This window comes from Colletes gigas, unplaced genomic scaffold (genome assembly GCF_013123115.1).
Source record: "Colletes gigas isolate AHSC1104 unplaced genomic scaffold, ASM1312311v1 Colletes_gigas_Sc00019, whole genome shotgun sequence".
In the NCBI taxonomy this organism is placed as follows: Eukaryota; Metazoa; Arthropoda; class Insecta; order Hymenoptera; family Colletidae; genus Colletes; species Colletes gigas.
The window spans coordinates 4,966,443-4,990,398 of NW_025106648.1; the positions used below are offsets into that span (position 1 = coordinate 4,966,443).

The following is a 23,956-nucleotide window of genomic DNA, read 5'->3' on the forward strand; positions in this document are numbered from 1 at the left end:
CCAAAAATGATTATGATTGACCCCCGTAACCGAAAATAATTTTTCCAAAACGATTTGAAATTTTTTTTTCCGTCGAAAAATTTAGGAACCTAATTAGATTTTCGGTAAAGAATTTTTTTCTCGAAAGTGCGTAGGAATTCAGGGGTATGTGTAATGACCACAAATGATTGTAATTGACCCCCACAACCGAAAATAATTTTTTTAGAACGATTTGAAAAATTTTTGTTTCGCCGAAAAATTTTAGCACCTACCCGATTTTGTTTCTCGAAAATGGATAGGATTTAAAAGGTATGTGTATTCACCAAAAATGATTGTAATTGACCCCCGCAACTGAAAATAATTTTTTCAGAACAATTTAAAATTTTTAATTTAATTGTTAATAAATTTTTAACGAAGCCACCATCAACAAATTGGTATTCTTAATTTTCGTCTTATTTTAGCTTCTAGAATCCCTCATTAAAATTTTTCCCCGGAAAGCCGAACACCCTGTATATTGCCTATGTTATCAATTTTATTCTGTTTGTTTATATAGACAACTAAGAAATTCTAAATAAGGATACATAGAAAAAACAAGTGGTATACAAAAGACATTACGTACGAATATTCATATATTTTTTCTTACAATGATATTTGCCTGAATTGAATGCCACAGCAAATGTTTCGTGCATGAAAGGATTATGTAAATCGGCCTTTATGCGATTGTCCGAGCATAATCGCGATCAGAAAAGTTTGAGAAACACTACCGTAAGCGATGGGAGCCTGAACTTTCACTAGAATATCATCGCGAACGGAGAAGAAAGTAGAAGAGACGAGATACTCCGCTTCAGCGATAATTATCCCACCATTATCGGGCACTTTTGCAATTATCGAACGATTATGCCACTCCACGCTCGAGTGACTGATAAAAGTAGATAAAGTTTAGAGCGTGACAGGCTTAATATTACACCTTTCTTATATTTCCGCGTTACAGTGCATCGATTTTGGGTCACAGTACTGTTCTAAGCCTAAAAACTTTTTTTTGGGGCGTCGAGTTAGCTAGTCAGAAATTCTTCAATAAATCCATTGAAAAATATGAAATATTTCCATTTTTATGCTTTGCAGAGCAAACAAATTTTACAGTTGTTATAATCTTTGATTAATTTCAATATTTTGGCACTATTTTTGCAATAAACAGTTCAGGCAACTATGTGACGATTTTATGTGTAAAAATAAAACGGAAATGTGGAATTGATTTTTTTCACTTGAAGCTTCGTTTTTGAGAAAATCGATTTTGAAATTGTTCGGGGCACGCGTTTTACTAAAATTCAGGATAATGGATTTCCTTATTGATTTTTATAACGCTCGTAGCCAATATGTAGATGTTATAATTTAATATTGGAGGTATTCTTGTTTTCTATTTATTTTTATTTTACAATTAAACATTTCTTTTTATTTAGTTATTGATAGTCACAACATTAAAAGCTATTTATTATAACTGTTTAAACTATTTATCTCGTGTAACATTTTCAAAAAATTATTTAACGTCGCTTGTGAATTTAGGATTGATGTTTAAGAATCAAAGTACATATCACAAAAAAATTTTAAGCGACAAAATACAATTGTCACATAGGCACACAATGACGAGGATGAAGGAGAAGTTGATTTCAATGAAATCTTAACAAAATACATTCGTTATTTATTTTACACTGCATTTTTTAAATATTTTTAAGTATGCACTTCTATTAGCATATAATTACAATTTTAATGAGGAAATTATAAACACATTTAAAATCGTGTTATAGAAGATTCGAAAATATATGTTTTACATATTTTTGCCCCCATTCCAAAGCCTTCAGGATCAGTAACTGCGATCACAAGTTGACTTTTTGAAACTCTAGAGCTCTCTGAGGTATAATGAACGTCTACTTGAAACAGAATAACCATTTCGAAATAATGTTCCGTTGGAAACAATCTTGAAAACTAAGAATTACAAACAATTATTTCTGGCTCTGCAACACTCGTAAATTAGAAACAATCTTGAAAATTGAGAATTAAAAACAATTATTTCTGGCTCTGCAACACTCGTAAATTGGAAACAATCTTGAAAACTAAGAATTAAAAACAATTATTTCTGGCTCTGGAACACTCGTAAATTATTTCTTTTTAACATACTTTAATTTACTTTTCCTTTCTTGTTAAAGTAGCGAAAGTAACACATTGTTATTTCCATTCTCTTTGGTCTTCTGAAACCCTTCTTCTCCCTCTTAAATTTTAATTTATTTGTATTGCATCAGGATAGTATTTACTCTAATGAATTATTATCTGCTATCACTAATTCGTTAAATAATATGTTATAATATTTATATTTGTCATTTTCCCAATTTTTAATGTATCGAAACAACTTTCTTTTTGTTGAAATAGTTAGAATTAAATAAAGTAAAATTTAGTAATTCAAGAAAGCAAAATAAAGTATAAATAAGGTAACTTTGGACTCTAGAAGTCCTCCTAGAATTATTGTACCCCAAACTTGTTCTAAATTCCATTTTAATTTTTGAATATACAAATGTATTCTTTAAATAAAAGAGTTTTAGAGAAGTATAGTAAAAAATATATATTTAACCTACGTCGAATAAAATAAATATGAAATATTGTCGTAAAAAAATGACCTTAAGATAATGCACGCTAGTCGATTACTATCTTTCGTTATACCAAAATGTTAAAAACTAAAATTACAATCCAAAATTCTCTTAAATATTAATCGACGCCAAAATTACTGATAAAAGTTTAATTGGGAAATAGAAAAATGATGCCCATTCCTTGATCTTTCTTCAAAAAATTTATATATATTAATTAGAATAATAAAATGAAAATTGTTTGTTTCGAATTTTTAAAACAAAGTAAGAATTTTCAAAAACGGTAACGGCACTCGATAATTCTTACTGAGATGCTAATAATTCATTTGAGCGGATGTTGTTACTATTAATAACTAAATAAAATGAAATTTTTAATTGTAAAATGAAGATATATAAAAAAAATGAGAATTTTAGCTATAATATTGATGATTTTATAAATACGGAAGAACTGTAATTCTAATTTATCAAATAATATGTAATACGTTAAAGCAATGTTAGAAAAGAAACTAGATGGTTAAAAAAAAGTCAAAAACAAAATACAATAGAAACTAAATTAATATTTCAGATACTATTTATTACCCTTTTCTATTCTGTCGGCACAATTAAGGAATTGATAAGTGTAAATAAATCAAAAGCGTTGAATAAAATTCGTTTATACAAGTCCTAATTTCTTTGAAAATCGATAATAATTTCAAACGTATCAAATAATTATAAACAAGAGTATCTCCAATATTAAATTATAACATCTACATATTGTCTACAAACGTTATGGAAATCTATAAGGAAATACATTATCCTGCACTTTAGTAAAACGCATGCCCCGAACAACTTCAAAATGAATTTTCTCAAAAACAAAGCTTCAAGTGAAAAAAATCAATTCCACATTTCCGTTTTATTTTTACACATAGAATCGCTACATAGTTGCCTGAACTGTTTATTGTAAAAATAGTGCCAAAATATTGAAATTAATCAAAGATTATAACAACTGTAAAATTTGTTTGCTCTGCAAAGCATAAAAATGGAAATATTTCCTATTTTTCAATGGATTTATCGAAACAGAAACGGTAAAATAATAACACAGCCATTCATTAAACCGTACTTCAAAACAGAGTGAAAAATCATACATACTTGTACATCGACACTCATCCACGAGTTCTCCCGTTTCGGTAAACACGAAGTTTTATTTTTTTGTTTCGTAATTAAAGTGGAATGTATCGCGTAAATTTCAACGTTTCCTGCAACGAATTACGAATCGAGTCAAGGCGAGTTGTTACATCCTTCGTAAACGCGTTGATAGCGAATCCGATAATCTGCTTCGGGCGGCCAACTCCGAAGGACAATTATCTGCACTTAGTGTTCCGTGACTTTGAATTGGATTGCTAATTCAACAACAAAACCGGGGCCACGATGGGGCCATTATTCAAAAGGGAACGATCGACGTACGTGATCCAACTGAGAGCAATTATTCAGTGGCTAGCTAGAAATGCAATCCCAAAAACGATGAATCAGTTCGCTATAAATATGCGCGCATATGTCGCCCCAATGCCAGAAATCGTGGAACATTTTACGTACAAAGAGAACATGAATAAACGTATTTCGTGTTGCTTTAACGCTGGCTGAATCGTGACGGATTAAAATTTATTTTGCAACTTCGAGAACATAAATATCCGATGCTGGTTAAATGTCATCGTTTGAAATAATTCGATTTGATTTAAACAATAAGACTCGTAGACATTTTTGTTGCCTTATATTATGTTAAATGTCGAATGATAAATGAGTTTTGGAATATTCGAAATACGTTAATCGTCGTCCAGAGGACTCCGGGTCAATTTAGACCGATGCAAACTATTTCTTTCAGAACCGTAAAGTTTGAGTTTGTAATAAATAATAATAATAATATTAATACTAAGGGAGCTTTATATTGTCTTGAATGTCGAATGATAAATGAGTTTTGGAATATTCGAAACACGTTAATCGTCGTCCAGAGGACTCCGGATCCATTTAGACCTATACAAATTATTTCTTTCAGAACCGTAAAGTTTGAGTTTTTAATAAATAAAAATAATAGTACTAAGGGGGCTTGTACAATTGACGACATCAAGAATTGACAAATAGGATAACGTAAAAGTTCAATCAGAAATCTTATACAGGACTTTGAAATAATAAAGTTCAGATTTGGGACAAAATGGACCTCGAAGTTCAATATAATCAAAATAAAAAAAAAAGTAATAGTGTTTTTTTTTTAATTTTTTAGGGCGGATAACGATTATACGTGATTGAAATTTCTGTGTATTGACGACAATCCATTATCGATGAGAACAACTTATTTCGGTTGATCGTAACAGTTATGGTAATATTATTTGGTTTACTCTACTTTTAAACCGTTTATAGTGAAACATGAACAAGTTTTGGTTGATCGAATATAACCGAAAAATTATTTTCGTCATTATTAATTAAGATAAAGGAGCCAATTACTGTCACCTGAACAATCAACTCTGGTAAAATTGTATTATTTTTTAAATTTATTTACCAAAAGTATAGATTTTCCTTATTATTTATTATTATTCAATATCTTTAATTTTTAAAAATACTGAAACTCTCAAACGATCTATTTTTATTCATAAATTTGCAACTTTTGTATTCCGTGTTTTTATAAATTAAAAAAATACTAAAACTCTCAAACCCTCTATTTTTATTCATTTTGCAACTTTTGCATTGCGTGTTTTCATAAATCATGTATTGCATACTGTAATAGAATAAATATTGTACAAGTATAAATACGTATGACAAACTAAGTTAACTACACAGAGATTACAATGTGATGACAATAACAGCTTACAGCAAATACTATAATGAGAGTAATTCTAAAATTCTTTGAACGCTTGTACCAGTCATTATTTATATTATGATTGCCATTATTTTCTATGGTGTTTATATATTTAATTTTATATTTATATTATATATAAGATTAAATATTTTATTATGTTAATAAATCAACTAAAATAGTAGCCTTTCCTGTAGTGTTTTATGTTCCCTTTCGCTTTTAAGAAGGTCGAAGAATAAAAAAAATTACTGTTGCCTTTTTTGTCGTGTTAGTTACAGTTATAATTGCATGTTAAAGTTTTTGTATGAAAAACTTTGTAAGGTTTATTCAGTATTTTAAATAAAACAATTTAGGGTGCGAGTAACGAGATAGGTGGCAGTAAAGGGATCCTCTTGTGGGGATTTCCCCTGAGAGCTGTTCGTGGTGGCGCTACTGTCACGTTGGCGCTTCGGTCGCGCCACCACGAACAATTCTAGAGGGAAATCCCCACACTCTATCCGAATCTGAAATAGAAATGACATTTGACTCTCGACAATAGATATATTAAAAAGCTAACGTGATTTGAAAGAGTAAAAACGTAATTTCCTGAATTATTGTCCTCATTTCTATTATTGATATTCATACTATTCTGTCCAAAATATAGAATAATGTCAGAAAAATGAATGCTTTACTATCTGAATGAAGGTTTTGCTCTAATTGAATTCTGCTCGCGGAAACTGCTAAAATAAAAATAATCCCAAGAAAATTCATTAAAAATATTACAAACAAAACTGTAAGCGATAATGACATTTTGCATCAAGTGTAAAATGCACTTACACAAAATTGAAACGGTGCGAAATGAATGATAAGTGTGATAACAAGTCTGTCAAAGCCTGTGAAATTTGTAATAGAATAATAAATGGCAAATATTCTCCGAAGAAGACAATTTGTTCTTTGTGTTCACAAATAAACGTTAAAACTTCGTGAACGTTTTTCTATTTCAATTCAAGTTCTTTATCTATTTCGAAAAATATTTTGTGCTGTCTCAACGTGTGTTAACTATTATTTCTTGGATAAATTTAAAATAGCTATAGAAAAAAGAATTTGTAGTAATAAGTTCACTCCCGTATGTGTAAAACAGACACTTATGATTAAAAATTTTATTTTTATCAAAGCCCAGATCTATTTGAACCCATGCAAACTATTTCTTTCAGAATTGCAAAGTTTTGATTTTTGATAAATAATTTTACAGTGAGCTTGTCAAATTTAAGTCATTATTAAATAAAACATTTACAAATACAATAACGCAAAAATTCAATCGAACAATTTATCTATATATATTTATATACATGCAAGGGTTAAAAGGACATTACTTAAACTCGATCTAAAATAAGAATTATAATAGTACCGTTAATACACTTTTGAAAATATCGTAAAACTAAAAATAAAGAACAGTTAGCGACTAAATTATTGATTATGCGTATTATAAATGCATTTTAAAATTGATAAAATTCTCAATGCTATTAAAATTATTTTGCAAAAATAAAACAATGAATTTCGTCACTTAAAAAGCTCCAGATTTGCACTTTGAGAATATCTGGAAACTTCTAAACCACAAACTTGCTAATAAAACTATCGCAAATAAAGCGAATATTACATAGGCAATGTTTTGGCATTATGATAAAGCATTGAAAAGTATAGAGCATGCCAAGGAGGATTCATTCAAGATTCATTCTTTTTATAGAGAAGATCGTTCAAGCCAAGTTCTTCTAAATGTTAACAAATAAATCTGTCATAATAAATTTTGTTTAGTAAGTACATATTAGTTTTGATCTGTTCGGACGAGACAAATTGCATAATTATGATTTAACTTCAATAATTTAATTTATTAATTGTTTTGTATTATAATCGATATAATAAAATATATCAAATTTTTTAGAATATCTAGATCAAATTCTTTGACATTTCGTTGCAACAATTCGTAGCAAATTTTGTTGTATTTAAAATGAGTATTAAAAGAGTACTTATGAAAATAACAATTTAAAATAGGAGAAAATACAATAAAATGAGAGTAATATATAAAAAAAATCCTCTTGTATCAAGAAATTTTCATTACTTTAAAGAAGTTTATGAAGAGAGATTATTAAGTATTCGTGACGATATAAGTGTTTAATAGTAAACAATTAAATATTGAAACTGGCAGTGCTGTACTTACTTTATGTAAGTAGGATTATTTATAGGTGAAAATATGTAAAAAAAATACGTAAAGTAGTACAAATGACTATGCGTATTTTTGCACTTTTGCATGGCTAAAAAAGATCAATTTTGATGTTGAAATTAATAATAAATTTAAAAATATACTTCACAAGTTGTTAAGCTTTATGATGAATATACCTATACAGAGTGTTCGGCCACCCCAGGGAAAAATTTTAATGGGCGATTCTAGAGGCAAAAATAAGACAAAAATCAAGGATACCAATTTGTTGATCAGGATTTCGTCAAAAAGTTATTAAAATCTTTTAGGTTTTAAAGTTTTTAAAATTAAAAAATTTCAAATCGTTCTGTAAAAATTATTTTCGATTACGGGGGTCAATTACAATCATTTTTGGTGAGTAAACATTCACCTGAATTTCTACGCACTTTCGAGAAAAAAATTCCTAACCGAAAATATAATGTATGGCCAGAAAAGTTACCCTAATATTTCATGCGAATCTTTAAAACATCGTAACTTCTGAACAGGTTGGACGATTTTAATGTTTCAGAATGCAAACAACACGTATTTTGGCGAAGAATATGCAGAAAGCCCAAGAATATTCGAAAAGTTGTTCCTTAACCCCGTAATGTAAGAAAAACCCCATAAAAAGGGCTCAATTTTCAAACGACCATAACTTCTACAATAGTGAATATATTTCAATGAAATTAGAGCTCATCAATTAGAGCTGGAAGTAGAGCTCATAGATATCTACAAAAAAGTATTAGACAACATTTCCGTACAGCGTGAAACAAAATTATTAAAAATGAAAAACGAATTTTTAAGAAAAATCAACAAGGGAGTAATGCTGAAATTTTTCCGCGAAAAAAAGAATTTCAAATCGTTCTAAAAAAATTATTTTCAGTTGCGAGGGTCGATTACAATCATTTTTGGTTAATTCACATACCTCCGAATTCCTACGCATTTCCGAGAAGAAAATTCGAGTAGGTGGACAAATTGCCGTTCTACAAGCGGAACTTTAAACGTTAGTAACTTTTTAACGAAGCTTCAATCAACAAATTGGTATTCTTGATTTTCGTCTTATTTTAGCCTCTCTGTAAAAGGAAATATGCAATTTATTTGCATTTTTCTATATTTGAAATTTTATTTAGTATCGTGATACATATTTTGAAAAACATAATTATTTAAACGATAGAAACAGATCAGATAGATGAAACCTAACCAGGAACACGTACAATTGCATTGTAAAAGCTACACATTAATAGAAGTCAACAAAATTCAGCAAGCATTGCAATAATAAAATGACGTTTAATACAAACTTATTTTCATGACTGTTAAATGAATGTAAATAATGTTCTATGAACTGATGAGTCTGAGTTACATCTTTTGGTAGTATTTATTGAATTTATATGCAAAGTACAAAAATGTTTCTAAATTGTATAATATCGATAGTGAAGCAAGCATATTTCAATAACAATATGGGGATATTTCACAGCACGAGGGATACAAGATTTAATAAAAGTTGATGGAACTCCAAAAATATAATAAGATTTTATGCAAACATGCGATCCCCTCGGGGCAATGATTAATGGGCAAAGGATTCATTATATTGGGTCGTTCGGAAAGTTCCCGCCGATTTTTAGGATAAATTAAAATCGAAAAAAATTGGACTAACAATTTAGTTTATTCAATTATGTATGCACCATTTTGTTCGATGACCTTTTGCCATCTACTGGATAGTTTTATTATCCCTCTCTCGTAAAATGTTCTTGGTTTGTCATTGAAAAACTTCTCCAGGTGCTGTTTGCAGTCCTCCAACGAATTGAAATTTTTTCCGTCAAGCGAATTTTGCAAGGAGCGGAATAAGTGGTAGTCCGAAGGTGCTAAGTCAGGACTATATGGAGGGTGCGGTAAGACATCCCAGCCAAACTCCAACAACTTTTGCCGGGTAGCCAAAGACACATGTGGTCTAGCGTTATCTTGTTGGAAGACCACGCCTTTGCGATTCACTAGTTCTGGGCGCTTTTGATCAATTTCTTTCTTCAAATTCTCCAGTTGATTACAATACTTTTCGGAATTGATAGTTTGGTTGTGCGGTAACAGCTCGTAGTACACAATTCCCTTCCAATCCCACCAGCAACAAAGCATCACTTTCTTTGCATGGATGTTAGCTTTTGGAGTGGTTGTTGGCGGCTCACTCGAATGACCCCATGACCGTTTTCACTCAACATTACTATAGAAGATCCACTTCTCATCCCCCGTTATCATCCTCTTCAAAAATGGATCGTTTTCGTGGCGTTTAAACAACAAATCGCACGTTGAAACCCGGTCCATTAAATTTTTCTCTGTCAATTTGTGCGGTACCCAAACATCGAGGCGGCTAACGAATCCAAGCCGCACCAAATGTGCATGAATGGTCGAATTCGAAACTTTTAGACACTCTGCCATTTCACGAGTGGTAATTCTATGATGATTGCTGATTAGGACCTTGATTTGGTCGTCATCAACCGTGGATGGTCTACCGGAGCGTGGCCGGTCTTCCAGGTTAAAATCGCCATCTTTAAATTTCGCAAACCATTCGCGCACTGTCCGATCGCTTACAGCATCGCCTCCGTAAACGGCGCATATCTTTTTTGCCACTTGAACTGCATTCTTGCCTTTTTTATAATAAAAATACATCAAATGGCGAAAATGCACTTTTTTGTTCTCCATGTTTATCGTGATGCCAAACAAAAACAATTGAAGCTATGTTCATGGGTAATACATGAAAATATTGGCGATACCGCCATCTATCAGAAAATGTGTAATAGTGAAGTTTTACAAACGTAGTTCAATTTTTCTAGAGTGTTCTTGCGCCATCCGTCGGAAATCGGCGGGAACTTTCCGAACGACCCAATACAACAAGGAAATGATCCATGACACGCTTCCAAGCTATACAAACCATAATTAGATGTAACAAAACAACAAGGAATTATCAAAAATATGCAATGGTGTATTCAATTTTCGAATTCAAATTCAGTTCTGGGGTGAATTAGATATAGATTTAATTAATAAATCACATTTTTATCTAAGATGGGTATTGATTTCTTAGAACATTTAGTCTACAATATTACTCTTATTTATTCTTTCCAATGAAATGGATAGACAGTTTCAATATTTGTTAGTCACCCTCGTAAACTACTTATGCATACTTCGACTTCTCCATCAATGTTATCAAATGTCCAAGAGAGTATTTATAAAAGACTTAATAGATATTTAGAAGTCGAAGGACATAATTTTGAATATTTAATAAAATAACATTACTACGATATTCTTCTTTATCTTTACCTATGCTTTTTCTCTACCTATGTCCACGGTGTTCGGCCACCCCTGGGAAAAATTTTAATTGGGGATTCTAGAGGCCAAAATAAGACGAAAATCAAGAATACCAATTTGCTGATGGAGGCTTCGTTAAAAAGTTATTAACAATTAAATTTAAAAATTTCAAATCGTTCTGGAAAAATTATTTTCGGTTGCGGGGATCAATTACAATCATTTTTGGTGAATAGACATACCCTCGAAATCCTACCCACTTTCTAGAACAAAATTCGAGAAGGTGTGAAATTTTTCGACGGGAAAAAAAATTTCAAATCGTTTTGGAAAAATTATTTTCGGTTGCGGAGGTCAATTACAATCATTTTTGGTCAATAGACATACCCCCGAAATCTTGCGCATATTGGAGAAAAAAATTTAGTACGAGCGGAACTTTAAACGTTAATAACTTTTTAACGAAGCCTCCATCAACAAATTGGTATTTTTGATTTTCGTCTTATTTTGGCTTCTAGAATCCTCCATTAAAATTTTCCCCAGGGGTGGCCGAACACCATGTATAAAAAAAAAAAATGGTTGAAATAAATGTTACTCAATTTGATAAAAATCATCCAAGTAATAAACAACTTGTGTGCCATCTTTCAATTAAACAAAAATCGAAAGCTCTCTCTTTTTTCCTCTTAACAGTTCCTGTGTTGTTATTTTTACTGGTTGTAGTTGGTAGCATTGGAACGGGGAATATGAGGGGGAATCCCATGTGTAGAGTGGCCGGGTAGTGTGTAATGACGTTGTGAGGGAACACGTGTAGAAATACCTATGTATGTTCATTGTTAAAATAGGAACAAATGTGTTGAAATAATAATGAGTTGTTTAGAATTGTTTAGAATGAACCAAACACAATCCCAACAGCTACCCCAAAAGCATTTATTTCAAATGGAAAGATTAGCCATCTCTGCGTATATACAGGGTGTCTCACCCGATTTTGACATCTTGATTTTCTCACTATTGTTACTCGTAACAAAAAATGTTTCAGCGGAGGCTTGAATGGTATCGAGTGGAACATATTCTGATGTTATTAGTTTTTTCGTGAGTGGACGCGTAAAGGTCATATAAAGGTCAACTTTGTTTTTTTAAATGGAATGGGGTATTTTTTAATACATCGATCGATTCAGCTGGACAATCGTTATAAAAAAGTACTAACAATGTAACGTCGAAAAATTAGTAGTTCAGGAGATATGTCAATTTAAATTATTTAAATTCTTAAGGGGTCTGGTAACTCTAGAATATTGAAAAATTCGATTTTTTTTTTTTGGCTTAAATAATAGTTTGAAGCCTTAAAAACATTATGCGAAAGGTCTCAGTGTCGGAACAATGTTTTTGCTGAAAATTTAGAGCCCCAAACGATGACGTGTATCTGCGTCCTGTAGCGTCATTACTACCGCGCTAAGACGTTAGCTCTGTTTACCAACGTTAGACTAGCAAAAACAACGTAAACCAGTCATTATTTGATCGATTTAAAAAATGCCGTGATGTAAATGGTCGTTACGTTGAACCATTCCTGTAAATAAACGCTAACGTCTTAGTACAACAGTAATGGTGCTTTAGAATTATTTAAATTGAAATATCTCCTGAACTACTAATTTTTCGACGTTACATAGTTAGTACTTTTTTATAACGATTGTACAGCTGAATCGATTGATGTATTAAAAAATACCTCATTCCACTTAAAAAAACAAAGTTGACCTTTATATGACCTTTACGCGTCCACTCACGAAAAAACTAGTAACATCAGAATATGCTCCACTCGATACCATTCAAGACTCCGCTGAAACATTTTTTGTTACGAGTAACAATAGCGAGAAAATCAAGATGTCAAAATCGGGTGAGACACCCTGTATACAATGTATAAATAATAATAATAATAATGAAGTCGATATCTGACAATATTATCATTAATTTCTGAGAACACAGTTTGTAATATTTTATTTGAATCAGGTGGCTTAAATAAAATTGAAGTGCTTTCTGGTTTATCATCGATTGTCCTTTTCAGATATTTTAATTTTATATGTTTTCTTTTTTTAACACTTGTATAACGATGGATAAAGAAATATTATTTCATAATTGAACAGAATTGATTAAAAATTCATCTAAATATAGCATACTGTAGTTTATTTTTAGGTGAATCTTACTTAACAATAAGAATAGCGGCGGATGTAATTTACTTATGACAATAATACGAATCGTTAACTTGTAGAATAGCTTCAATATGAGCATTCACAATGAAATTACAAAAAATTTAGTTTTTTATATTGTTGAATCTTATCAAACATATGATAAAATCCAGAAAAGAAAATTTTATTTTTTCAGTATTATACGTTGTGACTGTTCTTACCAGTAAATACCACGAATGAAACGAAAATACTATGTTTCACCGAAGCTATCTAATGGTGAAACGAAAATTCTACATTCACCCAAGCCATTGTTTGATGGAATGAAAATATTGTTTCATTCAAGCCATTTACTGATAAAAAAAAAAACAGTCATCATGATATTGAAAAAATAAAAATTTCTTCTTTTCTGTGTTCAATACTTACAATATTTAAAAATATTCTTATCGTTTTGATTTCAACGATATTAGGCACCCATGTAATCATTAACCCTTTAAATATACAGTCACTGTATTTATAATTTTAAATTAAATTTCTGTGTTCTTTTACTCCAATTTCCTTCTTAAATATACTTCGATTATATCTATGAATTTTATATTATCCATTATTTTATAAATACTATATATAGAGAGGTTGAAAGCTTCAAAAATAAACATGGTTGTGGTGATTATATCTTCCATTGATTTTTTCTACCATTTTCATCAAAATATACCAAATACAACTAAAATGTCTACGTTCTTATTTTTTCGTTGCGTCAAGCTATAAAAAATTAGCACAAAGTGTTAAATATAAATGTTCCCAAAAAGCCAACGCAGTGAATATGTTAAATAACAATAACCAACGAGGAAAGTACACGTGGATCAAAATAAACCGATCGTTTCAAATAGACAACGAACCTGGTCCGCCTAGTGTTAATATTACTATAATATCCAGTAATAGCATCGACCATCGACGCCATAATCATCGTCAAATATGCATTGTAGAAGAAGATGAACTCTTTTATGTTATACTATGTGGGGTAATGCTGAGGGCTCTCGAAAGGGACAGAGGCACACCGCCCTTTAAACGTGTCTCTAAAATTATTACAATAAACAAACCTTGATAATTGTACATGTTTAAATAACATCATAAACACACCACTCATTTCCATCTAATAGTTCTATACTGACTTTCACGGATGTCACCTTTCTGAATAACGCGCCACTATAGTGGCTCACTCGCTTACCGTTTGAATTAAATGATCGTTTTCATATGATTTGTTTCACACTCTTTTTGCCTTCAGATGTTTTATAACAGTGTTAACAATATACAGGCAGAATACACAATCATCAAAAAACTTCATTTCAATGTTTACGCGTAATTCGCATTGAACTCCGTCGTACAGAGAAACAGCCCCGCGCAAAATTCAGCCGTGCCTAAGAGGTTAATGCCTAATATTAAATAACTCTCCACATTTGATCTGCTTTTCTTTTCCTAACCAAATACTATTACACCTAATAGCTTTTAAATAATTTAACTTAATTATTATATCATAGAACCAACGACACCTATTTAGTCTGCCAAATTGTAATAAATAATAATGGTAGTCAAGAGGAAAGAAAGAAAAAAAAAAATTAAACGAATAATGACTAAAATGCACAAATATACTAAATGCTATATGCGCATGAAAATCAAACAAAATTAGATACTTGTATTAAAATTTACTATATTGTATTAATATAATAACTTTTAATCCAAACTCTCTAGTACACTCTAGTCACTAAACTATCAAATTTTTTAAAAATGGTCGAATTGTTTACATTTGCTCCAATTATGTATTCGAACATAGTATCAATGTTGGTAAAAGCTATGAAAAAGTATTCAAAATAAATATTATTTGTTTTAAATACACTATTTAAAATCGTAAACATTTATATAACAACCTAATAAAAAAACTTAACCAAATACTAATACACCTAATAGTTTTCAAAAATTTTAGTTTAGTTACTATGTATATTGTAGAACCAACGACACCTATTTAGCCTACCAAATTGTAATAAATAATAATGGCAGTGAAAAAAGAAAAAAAAAATAGAAAAATTGAACAAATAATAACTAGAACACTATAATTATAACTATATAATAATAAATTAAATTCAATGTTACGTCATGAATACAAAAACCAAATATACTAAATGCCATATAAATATACATTGTATTAATATAATAATTTTTAATCCAAATTCTCTAGTACACTCTAGTCACTAAACTATCAAATTTTTTAAAAATGGTCGAAATGTTTCCATTTGCTCCAATTATGTATTCGAAAATGGTATCAACGTTGGTCAAAGATATGAAAAAGTATTTCAAATAAATATTATTTGTTTTAAATGCATTATTCAAGATCGTAAACATTTATATAACAGTCTATTAAAAAGAAAAGAGAGAATGTGCCTTTCTGAAGGACTCCCCAGGGGTACCCCATATACCACACAAAAAGTTCCCATTGACTCGCCAATGGTTGCCGGAGAAAACAGTTCGTAACAACTCAATCGGTTCACTCTGTATTCATGAGTAGGTGTTTCTAAGCAGCGAGCTCGAGATTTGTCGCTGCACACTAGCTCAAAAAGCAACTCACGTATTCTATGTTTATACGAAGATCCACTACGCGACACGCACTGCCCACGCGCGATCGCCTCGAAGCGTACCTGCGTTTCAAATCGACCGCGACGACGGTCGAACGCGCACTGAATTAGCTGCCATTGGACAGCGATTTATTAGCATCCGTGAGACAAAAGACTCCGGAGGGATATGAGAGATCGATAGGTAAGTTGAGAATGCACGAGGAGGCACGGCTCCGTAACCCGTAGTTGAAAGAGATCGACGCGTGCGGGGAAAACGGCCGAAATTACACGGGGCCACGAGCGTCCTCGCGGCCGAAATGGAGCGGAAAAGACGCTCTACAGAGAACCCCAACCGGAAAGATGGTCTCCTAAGCAAAAATGGGCAAAATTCTTACGTGGATAAAACATTTCTCATAACGATAAACAAGTGTTTATTTGTTACTTTTAGAACTCAAATTACAGAATGAAGTATTTCACAAACAAGTACAAATTCAAATTATTATTTGCGTCATTAACTATTTAATACAAAAATGTACTCATTAGTAGCGAATTAATTACTATTATGCTTAAATATACTATTTGTTGTCCGTTATTCCAAAAAAACTTTCAAATAACGAATAAAATATGAACAACTGCCTGTCCGTTATTCGCAATTCGACTTACAGAATAAAGTATTTTAAAATGAGAATAAAAATTTAACTGCTCCATAGAATAAATATTGTAAATAAATTGTTATATGTTGTTTTTATTCGCTGTGTATTATTCCAATATAATTTTGTCCATCTATATTCAAATATGTGCAAACTTCTTATGTAAATACAAACTTCGAATAACGAATAAAAAATTAGCAGCTGTTCATGAAAAGTGAAATTTGACTTGCATAATGAAATATTTCACAAGAAAGAAAGAAACATTATGCCCAAAAGTGGACAACACTCTTATCTACATATATAGATAACAATTTCAAATAATAAATAAAAGATAAATAAAAACACACTTTCGCGGTCTGTGAATATTAAAAAAACATTTCAAGACTTCAAGGTTAAGCTTGTATTCTTTTTGACATTCCAATCCAATTTTGTACAGTTGTTCTTCAAAAACTGTTAGAAGAGATTATAAAAATTAACACTGCATAATAATGACATTAGGATTACATAATTGTTTAAAGTTATAAATCGTAAGTTACAATCAGAGTTAGGTTATCAGACATATATTAATTAATAGAGATAAAAATACAGTGAATTTTAGAAGCTTAACAAAATCAAATCTGTATACATAAAATGCACAATACAGAAATAAATAAATAATTTACACAGAATATTAACAATGACTACGTATAATCATCATAGGTTTTACCATATATAAAAATATAACTATAAACTTAGTAAAAATGAAAGAAATAATGGATCTCAATAATCAAAATAGTCAACAAAATGAACCGTATTTTGAATGTAATATTAAAATTTATGAACACAAATTTATGATCTAGTAAGTTATGTTAGTATGCTTTCTCTTCTTCGATCCGATTCACAAAATCGTGTTCTTGTATCATTGAGTATTGTCCTCGTCTTTTTTCTATTGTGTTTTTTTGGAAAGTATCAAACAGCACATATTCACGTATTCTGTTACGATAGTGCCAGGAATCGTGGAAATAATATTCAGAATGTAAAATTCTACTCAAAAACGAAATGCATAGTTACAATTATATGTAATTGTACAATGTCAATTTTTTATAGTTTGTTCTAACAGTTTTTTAAAAATGACACTGAAACACTTGACCAAAACCTTAAAACGAATACAAATTTCCGCTTGAAACTGACCTTGTCAAGTTTATTTTTTCTTTTAAACAAAAGATAAACAAGTATTTTTAATAAGAATTAGAATTTGGCTTTCAGAATGAAATATTTCACAAAAAAGAAATAAGATAATTCTGTAGTTTAGTGATTTTTTCAATTTTTAATATTTGACTCCAGTCTATTATTGTGCTTCATTTTGTCACTAAAATAAAAAATCATTCCGGAAAGCTTGAAAAAATACTATATTTGGTTATATAATCTAAAAAAAATTATATATAAAATTAAATATTTTATTATGTTAATAACTCGACGAAAATAACAGTGACCTTGAAATAAACTAAAAACGTACGAAGTAATTTTAGTAGGTAATTATTTGGAATACGACACATTTCACAAGTCCGGGATTAAGTCACAGATTTCGATAATATTTAAACATGCTGTCAAAATCAATACGTCCAAAATAAGTTTAGGTTAGGGACCAAAAAGAAATAACTAAACAAACCATTAAGCACCTAGGAGAAAAGTAAACAACAATGGTAATAAAATTCTTTTTACGGAGTAAAAAAAAAAATTAACTAATTTGACGGTTTTATAATCCCTTTGTTAATAAAAAATGTGTTAGAAAAGAAAAGTTTTCAAAACTAGTCGATCTAATTCAAATGCTCGTTGTATTTGACTGAAACTTGATAATTAGGGGTCTTTGAGGTCATCGATTACGACATTGACCTTCAAAATCATAATTCCAATTTTATATCAATATCCAAGTATTTTTCCAAATTTCAGTTCGCCATTTTCAATTTCGAAAATCTAATATTAATTTCGTATTAGTTGACCTCCAAAACTCTTCGAAGCTCAAGAACAAAGAAATCGTAATTTTTTTCCACTTATACATACATGCATCACTGTCAGTAACAGGATTAAAAAAATAACAAAAAATACGTTTAATTTCTAGTGTTCCTAAAATTGATTTTTGTTTTCGTGATAAAATAAAGCCTTTCTTAAAAAGAAAACTAGAGTCAAATAGTGAAAGTTAGAAATTAACTGATCAGAAATAAAAATATAACTATCTAATGGAATATATTAAGTTGAAAAAGATTAAAAAAATAACAAAAAGTACGTTTAATTTCTAGAGTTCCTAAAATTGATTTTTGTTTTCGCGCTAAAATAAAGCCTTTCTTAAAAAGAAACCTAGAATCAAATAGTGAAAGTTAGAAATTAACTGATCAGAAATAAAAATGTAACTATTCGATGAAATATAATAAGTTGAAAAGAATTAAAAAAAATAGCAAAATATACGTTAATTTTTAGAGTTCCTAAAATTGATTTTTGTTTTCGCGATAAAATAAAGCCTTTCTTAAAAAGAAAACTAGAGTCAAATAATGAGAGTTAGAAATGAATTGATCAGAAATAAAAATGTAACAAATGGAATATAATAAGTTGTTATACGTTGTTTTTATTCGCTGTTTGGTATCCCAATCAGATTTTGCCCATGTTTGCTTCTAAGAACGGACCGTCGACACGAACGCAGTTGATCGAGCCAACATCCCTCGCGTACTGCCGTCGGTGAACGATTGACCGCGGTGACGAACACCTGACGCATGTGGGCGACCCACGTGGACGGATCCATCCTATCGTTCGCCAGGCGGCGGCGGCGGATAGAACACTCGAGTGGGAACGCGAGTCACGATTTTCACGGTTGCTTGACACAGGTAGGAGGCTTTCCTTCGACGGATGGTGCACGATCGTCGGTCGACCGTTTGTTAACGGTAACCTTGCTTAATCAAAGGTGGGATGCAGGGAATAACGTCATAACGATTTATGGATTCCGGGGAAATCCCACATCCCAAGTTTGAAATTCTCGTCTTCCTATTAGCCACCCATAACGTACCGTACGTTCTTATTATACAGCATGTTCGTCGTAACTAAGGTCGAATTTAGGCATACAATAGCTACAATAAGTATTGGCACACCTTTTCTCGACATATCTTTTCATACCGGAAGTGACATAGTAAAGCGAAATGTACAGTAATAGATGAAATATTAAAATGAAACAAATGATTTATTGTGTATGGAAAACTTAATACAATTTTGTAGTATCGGTAATATTTACGTAATTAGTTATTTTTTTTTATATATTATACAAAATTTTTGATTTTGCTATTGAACTTATTACAAAAATATGCAAATTATTTATTTAAAATCAATACTTCGTCCAAAGTCCATTATTTTTTATCACTTCAACACACCTTTTTTACGTAGAATTTATTAATTTTTTACATTGATCGATGATAGTATTATTCTAAACCGTTTCGATTGTTAAAATTTTTTTACTATACTCTATGTATAAGTTTTCTATATTTTCTTCCTGACCAAATTTGTTCACAACTCGAGTTGTGTATTTCGAGTTATTATCGTTTTGAAAAATGAAATTATCACACTATCTATTGCGTGTACATATGTATATGGTAACATGGTTCTTTAGTATGCCTGACGGTCAATAATTCCATCGATATGACGTACGTACAGAACCAGGGCCGCTGCAAGAGGGTGAGGGCTCGAGACTTGTATAAGACGGGCAAATAACTGTTACATAAGACTTCCAAAATTCTTGTAAAGGTCACCACCAGACACTTTTCGATTGTACTCGAAATACCACATACAGGATGTTCGGCCACCTCTGGGAAAAATTTTAGTGGGGGATTCTAGAGACCAAAATAAGACGTAAATCGAGAATACAAATTTGTTGATGGAGGCTTCGTTAAAAAGTTATTAACGTTTAAAGTTTCCACCCATACTGAATTTTTGTCTCGAAAATGCGCAGGATTTCGGGAGTATATCTATTCACGAAAAATTATTGTCATTGACCACCGCAACCGAAAATAATTTTTCCAAAACTATTTGAAATTTTTGTTTTCCGGTGAAAAATTTCACACCTTCTCGAATTTTTTTCTCGGAAGTAAGTAGGATTTCGGGGATATGTCTATTCATAAAAAATGATTGTAATTGATCCCTGCAACCGAAAATAATTTTTCCAAAACAATTTGAAATTTTTGAATTTAATTGTTAATAACTTTTTAACGAAGCCTCCATCAACAAATTGGTATTCTTGATTTTCGTTTTATTTTGGCCTCTAGAATCTTCCATTCAAATTTTTCTCAGAAGTGGTCGAACACCCTATATGTATAATCCACTACTTTTAATATGTTCGAACTATTCCGCACATAATTAACTCGGTATGTGGAAGTTGCAAAACACTGAAACACCTGTGAAGAAGGTTTGCGACACAACATTCACTATGGGTGCTATTTCGGTGAATGACTCATTTTGCTTTCATAGCTTTACAATTTGTTCCTTATCGTTTTCTAGTAAATTCCGCGATTCAATTTTACTTTTGCTTGCATAAATTTCAAGTAGCAAAAAACGTAGGTGCTAAACGCTGACGTGAAAAATTAGGAAGCAAAATACTCGAAAGATCTACTCGAAGTAGTTACTTACACGGATCATCTTAACACTAGATTTACGGATGTTGATTATGTACCTATTTTTACTGAAGTGAGGCAATTTGACTCATACAACACAATTCAAGTTATTTGCAAAAAAAAATAGATCCAAATCAATTTAAATGAAAGATTTATTATTAAAAATTTCGTTAAAAACATTTTTCACGTATATACTCTGTTTTTTTTAAATACATTTAGCAAAAGAAATATTTTCTGTTTTTTTTTCCAACGATGGCAACCCTAAGTAATTAGATGTAAAATAAATATCAATTGAAATGCCTTTTACAAATAAATATCGAAATTACCTTGGTGGACCAAATTATTTGCCAAAAAATTGATTTTATTTATATTATTTCACTAAAAATGCTCTGTTCACGCTCATGGTATAAAGCGGAATTATGAAAAAATTTTTTTTGGCCTTAGCTAACTAATAAATTGACAAGATTGGACATGACTGTTTACGCATTAGATGTTTTTAGAATTCTGGTAAGAACTTTCTTCATGTAAATCATAAATTTTATGTGTTTAAAACAATTAACTGTTGAATCACTTTATGGGTCAAATTGGCTCACAACAGTAAAAATAGGTATACCACATTCCATAATGCGAAATGAAGGGGTCTGCGATGGAGAGGAATCAACATTTGTATATATTTCATTACGTAACTAAAAACTAACTTTAAAAAATAATATTTAAGTTTTATATATACAGGGCAACCCTGGGGAAAATTTTAATGGGAGATTCTTGGGGCCAAAATAATACGAAAATCAAGAATACCAATTTGTTGATTGAAGCTTCGTTAAAAAGTTATTAACGTTTAAAGTTCCGCCTGTAGAACGGTAATCTGCGAACAGTTGCGTGGCGCGCGATAGTGGTTTTCACTCACAAAAGTGAAAGGCTATCGATACGTCACTAAGTAGAGTTTCTCATACTGAGTGAGAACCACTATCTCGTGCACCCAGCTGTTCGCAGATTGCCGTTCTACAGGCAGAACTTTACACGTTAATAACTTTGTAACGAAGCCTTCATCAACTAATTGATATTCTTGATTTTCGTCTTATTTTAGCCTCTTGAATCGTTCATGTAAATTTTTCCCAGGGGCGGCCGAACACCCTGAATACAGTAATCAAATTTTCAATGAGTCAAATTGGTTCAGTCCGTAAATCTAGTGTTAAATTAATGTCCAGTATTTATAAATGCTCAGAGAAAACTGACGGATGTAATTTATTTTATTCAACGACATTGTTTACATTTAACAACCGACATTTCGAGATCAAGAAAGTCAAACGTACAACCATATTGTAAAAACACAAACTGAACAGATATGTAATATTCATAATATATAATCGAAAATACGATTCATCGTTTTAAACTTTTGTTCGTTACTGTATATTTTGGTATTTGGTAACATGAACTTGTCAAGATAGTAAACGATAGTAAAAAATTTCAAATTAATATATTTAATAGATTTCATGTTATAAAATTCGAAAAGCGTCCTACTTTTCTCGTGACTAGAGTAGTATACACATCAATTTTACATTATTCTAACTAACCTACATACATTTTTTTATTTTGATTACTAATTGTTTAAAACGCAAAGGATTTTCCTACCATCGATTAATTCGACAATGGAAAGATTTATGCGGCAAGTCATCTATATCCCGTTGCAACTAAACATTAACTAAAGTATAAGATATTAAGTTGGCACTTGGTCCGTGCATATTATCTACGGCCAATTCGAATTCTTTGGGCAACAGTATCGCGGAGCATCATGCGTGAAACATAAATTCAGCACTAAACAGATAGTATATCGTAGAACCAAACGAAACACAAATACTAATATAACTATTTTTTAGGTCAACAATTGATATACAATGTGATTTTAGAACAGATATAACACAAAAATGACTGTAACTCGGAATCAAGGTCATATCGAACATATGTTTATATCAACTTTTTTTCTTATTTTAAAGTACCAAATCCATTCTTGAAGTTATGCCCACGAATGTTTAAAGACCCTGTATAGCAATTATAAAAGATTCATAGTGTGTCTTCGCTGAACTCTGTCCACTTAAATATCTTGATTATTTGAAACAATGCGAGAAAATGTTACGCACAGAAGTTGTAGGATTTACCATTATGATGTTAGAAAAATTAATTCTCAAGTTAAGACGTTGAGGTGAATAAATTTTGATAGAATTTGTGAATTTTAACAAGGTTACGAAAATATGTACCAGCACAAATTTAAGGTTATGTAGCTTACAATGGTCTAAAATAAAAATTTTATTTTTGCAGAATATTACACGGTTTTGATCTGACAGTGAACGTGTTAAGAAAGTACATATCATGGTATATTGCGGCGGCTTGCTGTCTGGAGGAGGCGAATAAACGAGATAGCAGGAGAAAAGAAAAGGAAAACAGAGGGAAGCGTTTCGTCGCTGGCTTCAGACGCCAAAACATTTAAGAGTCGAAGAAGATACATACATATAGGAACAGGTGGTCGGTCGAAACTTGTGAGAGAGCGTAGCCCTCTGCTGGTGAGTACGGGAAGTATCGTCACGGTATAAATGGCGTTCTTGTAAGTGAAGGCGTGAAGGCTTTTGAAAATATCTCGAGAAGTAATAATTTTTTATCATGATAACCTCATAATTTTTTATGTAGAATGAACAGAGGAATCGATCTATGCAATAAAAGGTATGCATTTCCATTTAAAGAAATGATGCAATTGTTAATGATATAGACTATTGTACCTAAACAAAATCTAAGGATTTACAGATGTAACCCACTTCGAGCTATTTACCTTTCTCCTTTGACATTTTGTGGCAAGAAATAATTGCGTGGACCACTCTTTATGTGTATTATGTTACTTACAGAAGTTGTAGGGTTTCAAAAAGTACATAATATGGTATAAATAGTATTGTTGCAAGTGAAGAAATAGAGAAAATATAGAGAT

General features: G+C 31.0%; 2 protein-coding genes across 4 annotated transcripts in view; both read right to left on the reverse strand.

Moving 5' to 3' along the window:
• LOC122400660 (kinase D-interacting substrate of 220 kDa) overlaps positions 1-23,956 on the reverse strand; it is a 187,134-nt gene that overhangs the window by 142,900 nt on the left and 20,278 nt on the right. The window contains exon 1 of one of the 3 annotated variants that reach the window (XM_043402222.1): positions 14,001-14,794. The exons of 1 other annotated variant lie outside the window; for it this stretch is intronic. The gene's annotated coding sequence lies outside the window, so the exon portion shown is untranslated. Of the gene's footprint in view, positions 1-3,740; positions 4,453-14,000; positions 14,795-23,956 lie in introns of those variants that run through there. One more of the 3 variants, XM_043402221.1, reaches the window with a different exon arrangement.
• LOC122400570 (histone-lysine N-methyltransferase SETMAR-like) lies at positions 9,848-10,339 on the reverse strand. Its single transcript, XM_043402093.1, has one exon. It carries the CDS (start codon positions 10,337-10,339, stop codon positions 9,848-9,850), a length of 492 nt encoding a protein of 163 aa, XP_043258028.1.

Coding starts and splice junctions, on each gene's coding strand:
- LOC122400570 (XM_043402093.1), bottom strand. CDS start 10,339: ATGGAGAACAAAAAAGTGCATTTTCGCCATTTGATGTATTTTTATTAT.